At 36.7% G+C, this 12,195-nt stretch overlaps 2 protein-coding genes across 2 annotated transcripts; one reads left to right on the top strand and one right to left on the bottom strand.

Moving 5' to 3' along the window:
* Nucleotides 1-1,872: 1,872 nt before the first annotated feature.
* LOC136820917 (uncharacterized) lies at nt 1,873-4,644 on the top strand. The gene has a single exon (XM_067077151.1). It carries the CDS (start codon nt 2,015-2,017, stop codon nt 3,911-3,913), a length of 1,899 nt encoding a protein of 632 aa, XP_066933252.1. The 5' UTR covers nt 1,873-2,014; the 3' UTR covers nt 3,914-4,644.
* A 2,776-nt stretch (nt 4,645-7,420) lies between these two features.
* Nucleotides 7,421-10,818, bottom strand: LOC136820929 (dynein light chain Tctex-type protein 2B-like). Its single transcript, XM_067077165.1, has 5 exons — nt 10,731-10,818; nt 10,018-10,151; nt 8,659-8,728; nt 8,190-8,253; nt 7,421-7,608 (listed from the first exon to the last, which is right to left on the bottom strand). The coding sequence occupies exons 1-5, from the start codon at nt 10,796-10,798 to the stop codon at nt 7,561-7,563; spliced, it is 384 nt and encodes a 127-aa protein (XP_066933266.1). The 5' UTR covers nt 10,799-10,818; the 3' UTR covers nt 7,421-7,560.
* Nucleotides 10,819-12,195: the final 1,377 nt, after the last annotated feature.

The following is a 12,195-nucleotide window of genomic DNA, read 5'->3' as shown; positions in this document are numbered from 1 at the left end:
GAATGTACCTTGGCCCGGTTCAACCCATATCATGTGAGGGGAATAGGGTAACATACAAGAGTATGGGGAGATATGCTGGGCATTGAATGTGGTGTGGTGATGGTACTCATATGTTCAGTACCTGCGAGAACGCAAGGTTCACCCGTATGAGTAGAATCATCGATACAGCACGGATCTGATGTGTCGCGAGCACAGAGTATGTCTGGTAAGCGCTGTGATTTCCCTATCTAGGGGTAGGGTCCGGTCCGATAAAGCTTCTCTCTTCTCTTACTCAAATTGATATCATTTTATCAAAAAATAATTTCACAAAGTGTTCACTTATACATTGGTCATACCAGGCCAAAAATTATAGCTAAATACAGTTTCTATAAATTACTAGTGACTGGTAATTTCTAAAGAAAAAACCAATTTTAAATCAGAGAAATTTGGGTTTCAAAAATGACAAAAATGACCATTAGTCTAATTTGTTTATTGCTTAGAGTATCGATAGTGTGCCAAGAATGAGCATTAGCAAGTATTGCATAACTAAGAATGTCGGATGATTTTACAGACCAGAATCTTTATACATTGAGTTTAAAGCCTGAAGGGCTAGAGTAGAATCTCTAACTTTTCCAAGGCAAGAAAAAGTGAAGCTAATTATTCCCCATCCCAGAACGCGCCTAGAACGCGCCACAATCATGACGATGGATTGTATCTAGTGGTTCCTTTGTTTTTGAAGACTTCATTTTTTAAATCTAGCAATAGATTTTACTTTCAATCCATCGTTTGTATGAAAAGTACGCGAGGGCGTTCTGGATGGGAAATAAATGGTTTCATTTCCCATCCAGGAGTCTAAACGCTAGCCCTTCGGGCTTGGAAGTCAAAGCGAGTCAATGTCTTTATACTCTTTAACCTTATCTTACTTATCGAAAAATTCTCATTATCATGTACTTATAGACTGAAGACCATACACCCTTTTTTATACAAGAACAATTTTGTAAGAAAAACGAGGCCCAAAAATACCAAAAAAACAGAATCATCTAAGAACAATGCAAACCCTGAAATGGCTGAAATTTTAAGCAAATTAAGGGAAAAATAGGGAATCAAATCTAAAGTGCTTCAGAGACTATAAGGACAATTTTAGGCTGAAGTCATAAAAAAATAAGAACAATTAAGCCTCAAAAAATATACTGGTTCTTATAAAGAAATGTGTAGACTATGCTATAGTCTAAGACAAATTCGAAAAATAAAGAATAACCTCAAACACGTAGATTATAGCAGTCGGGCGGAAATTTTGTCGGCGCGGGTGAAAAATAGTTGGAGGGGCTCAATGTCTTAAGAAATGTGTTGCGTCATATTTTAGAAATATTTGATATACCGTTGAGACCGATATACCGTCAATATAACTTCCAATACGTGATACATTTTCTATTTCCGTGTACACTTATTAAAAAGGGGGGTATTTAAAAGTTGATATTAGTTTGCTGTGGCGTCATATCGGGAAAATACGAATATGATTTTTTTTTACTTGTTCGCTATATACTGTATTAATGTGCTAAAATATTTCAATTAAGTTTCATAACTAATTTAGTTTGAGCTGACTTGCGAAAAAGATTGACTAAAATGATACAGCATTATCTTAATAGTTTCGATTTCTTAAAATGCATTTTAATGTCTTAATAACTGTCACTATTTCAAAAGATCGAAACCCATTTAGCGGCCAACTCGACAATACAATATAATTTAGTTTGGCTAAAGGAGCAATGCGAAGAAAAAAAACTTAATTATAATGAAGTAATTTCAATCCCTCGTGATCACAACACAATATAATGTCCCTTGCTCTTAAAAAGCCACTGGAATTTGGACATTTTTCAAAATCACTTCATCTCCGTATTTGACTAGCTGAAAAGAGGTTCACAAGAGGTTCACAAGAACTACAAGCGATTTACAAAACTGTTGGATTTTAAAGGCAGAATTCAGAATTTTTTTTTACTTGTCACTTTAAATCAAGACATTGTCGTGGCTGATTTCAAAAATGAACCGGTCGACCTTAATCACAATTATCTTTGCATTATGCATTGGTATAGTTTTGGCAAAATACCATAGCTATGGTCACTCGTCAAGGAGATATAGAACACGTCAAGTTGGTGGCAGTCATCGAGGTAGAGTCAGGAGACACTGCGACCAACGCTGTGAGCATCCTACACCAGGTACTGGTGTCTGTCAACCTGATGGTCGTTGCTTATGTTGGTGGGGATGGACTGGACCTAATGCAGTATCTCTCACTGGAGGGTCACTAGATAAGAGAGTTAAAGCAGATCATTGTCGAGTACCATGTCACTACACGCCTTCGTGGTCACGTGTCTGTACACCCTTTCTTTCGACAACTTCAAAACCCACGACGACAACGACCACCACTACAACGACAACAACCAAAGCTCCATCAACCAAATGTCATTCTAGATGCGAAAAAGACAAAAAAGCGTACGGCCGGTGTTTACCGAACGGTCGCTGCTTATGCCGATGGAAATGTACGGGTCCTAATTCACAATATGTTAACAAAGGTACGAATCGAAACCGCATCACAGCTGATTATTGTACGACATTCTGTCACTACAACAGGTGGTATCGAAACCCTAAATGTGTAAGTGTCGTTACGCCGAAACCGCCGAAAAAGAAATGCAACGTTAAATGTCATTTGTTTGGTAAAGGTCAATGTTTGACTACTGGCGAATGCTTATGTAAATGGAGCTGGACAGGTCCTAATTCTCGTTACATTGACCGTGGGCTTTATCGAGATAGAATTGTGGCAGACTATTGCAATCAATATTGTTACTACGCTAGGTATTGTCGAAATGACGAGTGTTTGATAAAGAAAACGACCAGAACTACAACGACCACTCCAACCACTACAACGACCACTCCAACCACTACAACGACCAAACCTACAACAACAACGACCACTCAAACTACTACAACGACCACTCCCACCTCTACAACTACAACAACTAATTCCACTCCTAAAACAAAAACGACAACGACCACACCTACAACTACAACGACCACACCTACAACGACAACGACCAAACCTACAACGACAACGACCAAACCTACAACGACAACGACCACTCCTACAACCACGACGACCACTCCAACTACAACAACAACCACACCTACAACTACAACAACAACGACCACACCTACAACTACAACGACCACTCCAACAACAACAACGACCACTCGAACTACAACAACGACCACACCTACAACTACTACGACCACTCCTACAACGACAACGACTACTCCAACTACTACAACGACCACTCCTACAACTACAACTACAACGACCACTCCTACAACTACAACTACTACTCCAACTACTACAACGACCACTCCAACTACTACAACGACCACTCCAACTACTACAACGACCACTCCTACAACAACAACTACAACGACCACTCCTACAACGACAACAACTACTCCAACTACTACAACGACCACTCCAACTACTACAACGACCACTCCAACTACTACAACGACCACTCCCACTACTACAACGACCACACCTACAACTACTACGACCACTCCTACAACGACAACTCCAACTACTACAACGACCACTCCAACAACTACAACGACCACTCACTACAACCAAACACACTACAACTACAACTACAACGACCACTCCTACAACTACAACTACTACTCCAACTACAACAACGGCCACTCCAACTACTACAACGACCACTCCTACAACGACAACTCCAACAACTACAACGACCACTCCTACAACAACAACCACACCTACAACTACCACTACAACGACTACTCCAACTACTACAACGGCCACTCCAACTACTACAACGACCACTCCAACTACTACAACGACCACTCCTACAACTACAACTACAACGACCACTCCTACAACTAAAACTACTACTCCAACTACTACAACGACCACTCCAACTACTACAACGACCACCCAACTACAACGACCACTCCTACAACAACGACAACGACCACTCCTACAACCACAACAACCACTCCAACTACTACAACGACCACTCCAACTACTACAACGACCACTCCAATTACTACAACGACCACTCCTACAACAACGACAACGACCACTCCTACAACCACAACAACCACTCCGACTACAACAACGACCACTCCAACTACTACAACTACAACGACCACACCTACAACTATAACAACGACAACAAGCACGACCACAACTACTGAATATGTTCCTGAGGAGATATTTAGTTAAATTCCAAAAAATATATTACATTCAGCTTAAAATGACTGTATTTCTCATCCACTTACAAATTAAATACTTGGTAGATTTGGGGTGCATTATTGAAATTGTGTAAATTGAACAATAGGTTATTCAGTGGTGTCTTAAAACACTATTTTTATTTCAAATTTAGACACTACAAATAGGAAAAAAAAGAAAGCAAAGCGTTTACACTTATCACCGAAAGAGATGCTATTGACAGTTGATGTGTTAACAAGTAACGAAGATATTTCTCTCATTTTGCTCAAGGCTGAAAAATGTTTTGCCTTCCGTAGTTTAAACATCGTAACATTCATACTTTTTGATTATTTTTGCGGAATTTTAGATTTTTTGAGAAAACGAAATTTTAGATTTTTTAGAAATGGCTAAAGTACATCTATTTTTTTCTTCACAATCCAAGTTACAACTTCCTCTCGGTCAAAGCACTTGTTTTACATTTTTTGGAAAGGTAAGGGAATCAAAATAACATAGGTGCCAATTTTTTTTGGACATTTTGGTGTGATTTTCGGACAAATATGACAGTCCCAGGCAAAAATCATAGGGTCAAAATTTAATGAATATTTTAGCTTAAAAAAAAGAGACATGTTGTATGTTTTCGGAAAGCTCTCAATAAATTAAGATTAGAGATATATACTCGCATATGGGTGATTTCTGTACCTAACTCGAGATATCAAGCTTCAAAAAGTGAAAAAAGTGGAAAATAGCTGCTTTTGGCTGAACAAAACAACACTATTTTTAATTGCTTAATTTCTCCCTACTATTTTAGCAATGTTGGTTTGTAGCTCCTTTTATGAGTAGAGGAGTGTATTTTGAGAGTGTAATTTGAGCAATTTGATATCGGGAGTATATACTTTTCATCGACAGTAGATAACAGCCTGATTTTCCTCATACAACACGCCTTCTCACAGACCCGGTAGGAGTTTTCTAGCCAGTGGGGGTAAAAATAACGAACTGAAACTCGATGGGGATTGATATATTCCCATATGTTTTTATGGCCGGGGGTTTAAATCACTATGTTTAAAATCCATTTTTTTCAAGTCAGAAAATTCAGAGGGGATAGGACAAATGGAATAATATTTTGAAGCGAGGTTTGGTTTATTTGATGAGAAGGGGTCCCAGTTGGTCTGTGAAAAAGGTTGTCATACCCTGAACCAGACACTGTGTTGTTATTATTACGGAATAGATAATTTTGTGATAATATTTTGTAAAATAGTCCTTACTTAGAGCGACTTTCTCTTTGAAAAGAAAGGTACAACAAATAAAAACTTTTCAGTGTTCCTTTTTTTGGTTATCAAACGCTTTTTCTTAAAAAAAAGTAAATTTACAAGGGGACAGAGCTCATTTTTTACCAAACCTTTGAACTACAAGTGAAAGCCGAACCCAGCCTCACGTTATATAAATGGCTAGGAAATGCCTAAGAATTGAAACCCCCTTTGTAAGTGCCCCTTTGTAATTCCCTTTGTAAAGTGAATTTAAGAAGTAAGTCATCGTTGTGTAAAAAATTAGAAACAAATAATGAGCTAATCCCGAGAAAAGCTCGTAACAGACGAACGGTCGAACATCAGTTAATTTTATAGGACCTCTGAGGTAGGTACAATAATGTGTAAGCTCATAGAAATATATTTACAATTTTAACATCAACCAAAAAAAACATTCCCTTATTGTGGTCACATCATACAAAATATATTAACTACTTAAAATGGTAACAATTATGTAATAGTTATCACACGGTACAGAGTACAATATGGGAGATATTTTTCGAGTTCAGATTTTTCGTCATAATCTTCTATACTAATTGAGTTTATGAAAAATTTCTGTAACGCTAGCCCAGTAATATGTCAAGGTTTCTAACATTTGAACGCCGCGGCTGGAAAACCTATCCTCCTTCGATACAAAAAGTCTCGCGCTAAGTTTGACAAGCGTAGAAAACTCGGATTAGAAAGACTCTACACTGCTATTTGTAAACGAAAAAAGTCCTGACGTCAATTTCATGAAAAAGTACTGCGACGTCACAAAGTTTCAAATAAAAAGGTGTGGCATTTTTGTTTGCACGCCGATTTCGATTATTTTATATCAATACAACAACAAATCCGTTTGTTTGTTGATGGTTTAAAACTTCGGTCTAAATTATTTAAAAAGGTTTCAATGTTTGATTGCGTATGCGCCGGTCTTAAGCTGTCTGCATGTGAAGCCAACAAACGGGAAAACCTTCAGTGCTCAATCGCAAAGCGCGAGCCTCTCCTTCACAACTAAGGCTTTTTCTTTCCTAAAAGCAACCCTCTCACCACCTTGGGGTCTGCAACGACGGGTACCCTCGATAATTTTGACAGGGTCACTATGGCATTTCATTGAACACAAACTTCCATTATCTTAAAAAGACATATCATCGAGGCTTACAGACACAAAATTTTGACTAATGTAGAAAGTTTAGAAGTGTAATTTTTATTATTGTATTCGGCATTTTAAGCCAAAACGATGTCAGGAATTAACCCACATTATAGTATTTTAAAGGCTTTTGATGTGCAAGCAAAACCGTTAACCGGCGTTTGCGACGACGGGAACCGTCTAGTATATCCTACATTGTACGAGTAAAAGTGTGATAACTGGTATATCAACAAATTTTTCTCTCTCCATTTGTGTCTCTTCTACTTTGTTTTGTTTTTCTCTTCTAGTCTCTTCCGATTTTTTTTCTTTTACTTTTATTTAGATGAAATCAACATCAAAACATTCGAAAAAAGAATCGAATGGTCATTAAAAACGATCAAAACATTGTTTTCGTAAACTTTTTTGATAAGTGGTTGTCTATTGAAAAACAAAGAGAGAGAACCTTTCTAATTATAAAATTGTACAAAATATCTCTCGCTTACCAGAACCCTTTTTTGAACGCGGTCTTGTATTTGTACGGTACAATATGAGATACAGTACTTATATACGCGTTTTTAGCCAATCAGATTGCTCATAATTTTCATGCTGATTATAAGAATATTTACAATACCTCAGACTGAATTTATAATTATATCTTTGTTCGGATCAAATCGCCATAAAAAAAATTTTGTAAACAAAGTAGATTTCGTTGGTCAAGTCCATCTAGTTTCATAGAGATCATCGTTAACAAAAAATGACGGCTTAAATTTGGAAAAATGTTTATTATAACTGTGTTTCAACGATTCAATAGTACCCTTCAAACAAGATATTTTCTGCTCTTGTTGTAAAGGTCCTCGTAAAAGCGAGTGGAATTATTCTCAAAACCAAAATAAACCCATCAATCGTCAGAATAATCAATAATAGTAAACACCATACGCCACAGCAACACAGAACAATGTTTCCTATAAAGTAAAAGTATAAAAGCTAAAGATTTAATCCATTAGGGCTACTCACACTACACGATATATTGTCAGGCAGTCCGGAAGCGACCCGAGACTCCTCTTTCGATAGCTATCTACCTGAAGGTAGGGGAGGGCGTCCCTTCCTCCCTGGACTCTCCTCTTAGTTGCTGAGCATCAAGCAGAGAGGCATTAAGTACCACTTTGGAATTCTTTGGCATGACCCAGCTGGAAGTTGAACCCACGAACTTGCGCACCGTAGCCGGATGCTCTACCACTGCACTCCGGTTGACAATTAAAACAAGCTCGCCTTATATTGTCAATTCAAATTTTCAACATTCAGAAAATATAACGGGGACTTAAAAAAAATTCCTTTTTATAATAGAGTACATATCATTTACTTCGCAAACCATATTATCGATTACTATCCGATCGAAGCTTAATTCATAACTCGAAATTTCCTTAAGTCGAAGAAATTTGTGTAACCTGTGCGGGTTCGAGTTTTGGAGGCGCCACTATATTACTGGTACAAAGGGTGAGAAGCAAAATTACAACATCATCGATTGAATGAGTCACGAACTTACATTACTGTAAATTGCTTGCGCATAATTGTCTGTGTCTGAGTCCCATAAGCATCTTGCTGCTACTCTAAAATCAAATGAAGTGAAAATTATACAGTTTTAAAATCCGAACAAGCAAGTTGAGAGTTACAACCCCGAAAATAATGAAGGACAACAAAACAATCTCAGCATTTTTAGACCACAGCGATTCAGACTTAAATTCAGACTTATCGTTAAAGGGACATAACAGTACTTGCGAAATTTGTAAACAAACTGTATGCAGCGGATACAAATGTCACATGTCAAAATAAAAAATCAAACCAAATAATTATGGCTAATTTTGATTGTTCAATTGTTTTACAAGTTTGTTTTGGACACGTGATTTTAATTGTTCTCTTTAATGACACGTGGTTCGCGCAATGTTTACATTTTACTACTTTAATGTCCCTTTAAACTGGCTTTAACGAAGAATTAGAAACGTGTCAAAACTTACTTCACACCTTCGCCTCTTTGTTCACCAATCACAACTTGAACGATAAATTTGTAACGGTCATATTCTAAAGCTAAAACAGAAAAATTATTAATGAATGAACCTTGCTTTTTTCATGAATTATATCAAGATCAAATCGTGCCACATTTTAAAAGTATTACCGAGTTAATGTATAAGTGTTTTTCTGCAACGGAGACGGTAAGGTTCTAATTTGACTAGATCCTGATTGACTGAAGACGACGGTAAATCAGCACATTTACCGTCCTCGATTTTGCAGAGCAGAACTGCGGGTTATTCCGAATCGCTTCAGTCACTCTACCGTCCTCAAAAGTGCAAATACATAAACTCGCCATTACTTGAATGATAACAGAATTTTCTGGACCTAATCTATTTTTGTTCTTATTGAAAAAGCGATAAAAGGTCTGAAAGCAAAATTTTCATTGTCAAGCCTTGGCCTAATTGTTTAGAAAATCCTAATGTTGAATTATTACTGATTGTCATTCTATTGAAAGATCCGTTATGGTAAAGCAACCTTAATAAAACCGTTGTTAATTCAGAATAATTCGTTCAAAAACGCTACTTTTCAAGCCATTTCCAATGTGGAGTTCTTTAAAAGAACTGTTGAATGTGCTAACCGCGCTGGGCTCAACTTCAGTGTTTTTAAATCATTCGTAGGCCCAATTGTAAAATTGTAACCAATTCCAACTAAAAACTCATGACAACGCCCTTAAAATGGAAATGGGATTCGTCCAAGGATCAAGTGTGCCAAATTTCAGCCAAGGCTGACCATTTTTGAAGTCTCCAGCCTGCCCCAAAGTTCTAGCCTCGTTTTGGCGAAAACTCGTGACCACGCCCTTAAATTTTGAAAAAGAAAAAATTACCCCCAGAAATTCGCCCAAGTATCAAGTGTGCCAAATTTCAACAAAATCCGACTATTTTTGAACTCTTCAGCCTGTCCCAAAGTTTTAGCCTCGTTTTGGCGAAAACTCGTGACCACGCCCTTTTTAAAAAATGAAAATGTTCAAAAAATGAAAAAAGCACTCCCAGCTATTCACCCAAGGAACAAGTGTGCCAAATTTCAACCAAATCCAGTCATTTTTGAAGTCTCCAGCCTGCCCCAAAGTTTTAGCCTCGTTTTGGCGAAAGCTCGTGACCACGCTCTTAAAAATGAAAATTTTCAAAAAATGAAAAAAGCACTCCCAGATATTCACCCAAGGAACAAGTGTGCCAAATTTCAGCCAAACCCGATCATTTTTGAAGTCTCCGGCCTGCCCCAAAGTTTTCGGACAGACATACAGACATACACACACATACACATTGTCAGATTCTAGCTCAACTGAAGTTGAGAACAAAAAAAAGTACTTTTTAATTTTTCTTTGATGGTTTCGGAAATTTCTTTGGACCATTTTGTTGTTTCTTCAGCATCGTATTGTTTACTTGAAAGTTCTTCGTTCAAAACTTCTTGGATAGTTGATTTCACTAGTTCCACCCTAAATCTGTATTTCCGAAGAAAAACAACGTAAAAAGTAAATCTACTTCAACCAGCATCTGCCAGCATAGTGATATCTATAAACAAGGGCCGGACTTTCATCATAGCAAAATTCTTGTAGCAAAATAAAATGTAATACTTATTTCGAATTCATTCAAATAAGCTAAAAATCAAGAATTCAACAAGAGAAAGCTTGTAACAGGATTGAAAGATTTAAAAAAACCTCCCTGGACATTGCTGCTCACACGAGAATCATTATTTTATTTATCTAATTTAAATAATTTTTACGATTTGTCAATTTAAATAATTAGATCAAACTTGTGTATAGCTGATGATTTTTATCACAAAACTTTAAATTCTACAGTATGTGGCCCCAAAAACGTCGGTCAAATCTAAAATTTCTCTCAAATCCAGAGGAAAAGAAGATCTACAAAAATTTTGGCTGCATGCAAAACTTTAATATCAAACTTTATTTCCCGAAAAGTCATTATAAGTCATTGATTCTAATAGAGCTGATTACACACTTCAGGCTTAAAGCTATCAGCCCGGACAAACAAAACGTAACAGGAAAATAGCCTGAACTTACTTGTTTTTAAAATTTGGTCTGATAACATAAGAATTTTCTTGGTTTGATTCAACATCTACACTGGCCATTTCTATTTTTTTTCTCTAAAATACAATGATGGTAATATGAATTTATATAATATAGAGTTTTCAAAATATTTCATGCTCTCGCATGCTAAAGAATATGTTATGGTGTACAAGTTTTTTTCAATCTCTTCTAATCTGTGTCAAATGTGGAGCTTTCTTTAAGGGTCTAGATCCTTGCATGTCCACTTTGTTTTTAAACTCAAATATTAGAGGTTTTAGGGTACTAGGATGAAATATATTTCAATTTTGGAGAGTCATGGTATCGTAGGATTACGTTGAGTGACCAATTAAATTAGAGAAGTTTTCATTTCGGGACATTGCAGCCCAAAAAATTCACAAATCAGATTTTTCAAAACTTTTATTACACAAGGAGGCTATGATGGGCATTCCAATGATGTTCGATTAGTTTGGTTGGTCGACCTCTCTAACAAGTTTGAATGATTGGAACTAAAAATAAAATTGTTGTGTAAGACTAGAGAGTGTCAGACCAAATTGGCAAATTTCTAGAATTGCAGTGCTGCAAAATTCCGCAACATTGTTAAATTTATCAGTGATTTTGTTGCAACACTTGCCTATAATAGTAGGGGGCCATTCTTTAGGACCTGTGACAACAATTTCTGGAGTGGAATTTTTTTTGCTCATTCGAAAGAAGAATGTATTTAGAAGCTTTTTAGAGGGCGGAGTAAATTAATCAGGTCCAGCAATTTTTTTAATGGGGAAAAGACTGATGTCACAAGCAAAAACCCTTAGGACCCGAAGTTTGACGAAATTTTCGAAAGTCGCACAAAACCACTTTATACCATTGGAAAGCTCTTGAAAAACGATGTAGAGGACTTTAAAGCGGATATGGTTGATTTCTCAACGTAACTCGAGAAAAACGGTGCCAAAGGGACGTTTTCTCAATGTTTGACGTTAATTCTTGAGTTATGTAGGTTGAGAAATCCGAAGACCATTATCCGCTTAAAAGTCCTCTATATCGTTTTTCGCGCTAGGAGATTTTAAGGTTTCGGAAAAAGTAACAACAGTTGTATATGTATATAAGAACAAGGATGAGAGTAACCTGAATCAAGTTCAAGATTGAAAACTTGATGTAAACTTTTAAAACAAAATTAAATGACCAGCTAGCAACTCAAGATTACGGGATTCTCAGTGTGGGCCGATTTTACTTTTATTTCCAGTGGCTTCATTTTCAATTTCAAGGCAACATCTTGGCAACAGGGTACTTACCCATAGTTACAGGGGTTTGTGCAAAAAATCAAAAATAGAAAATCTAAAAAAAACCCCATTTCGATTAAAGCAATAAAATAATGAAACTTTTCCATGTTTCACTTTTTTGCACCAATTCTTCAAATGAAAATATTTAAAATTTTAAACTTTTTTTTATTCAATAATGACTTTTT

This window comes from Clytia hemisphaerica, unplaced genomic scaffold (assembly GCF_902728285.1).
Source record: "Clytia hemisphaerica strain Z4C2 unplaced genomic scaffold, Clytia hemisphaerica genome assembly, whole genome shotgun sequence".
Taxonomy (NCBI): domain Eukaryota; kingdom Metazoa; phylum Cnidaria; class Hydrozoa; order Leptothecata; family Clytiidae; genus Clytia; species Clytia hemisphaerica.
Note: the sequence above shows the minus strand (reverse complement) of the source record. Positions and strands in the feature narration are given on the sequence as shown.

What these genes read in the sequence shown, in the direction of transcription:
- LOC136820917 (XM_067077151.1), top strand. Translation starts at nt 2,015, where the DNA reads ATGAACCGGTCGACCTTAATCACAATTATCTTTGCATTATGCATTGGT.
- LOC136820929 (XM_067077165.1), bottom strand. Translation starts at nt 10,798, where the DNA reads ATGGCCAGTGTAGATGTTGAATCAAACCAAGAAAATTCTTATGTTATC. An exon ending in CATCAAAGAAAAATTAAAAA is followed by an intron (nt 8,729 to 10,017) that starts GTACTTTTTTTT and finishes TTTCTGTTTTAG; the next exon opens with CTTTAGAATATGACCGTTAC. An exon ending in CAAAGAGGCGAAGGTGTGAA is followed by an intron (nt 8,254 to 8,658) that starts GTAAGTTTTGAC and finishes ATTTGATTTTAG; the next exon opens with AGTAGCAGCAAGATGCTTAT.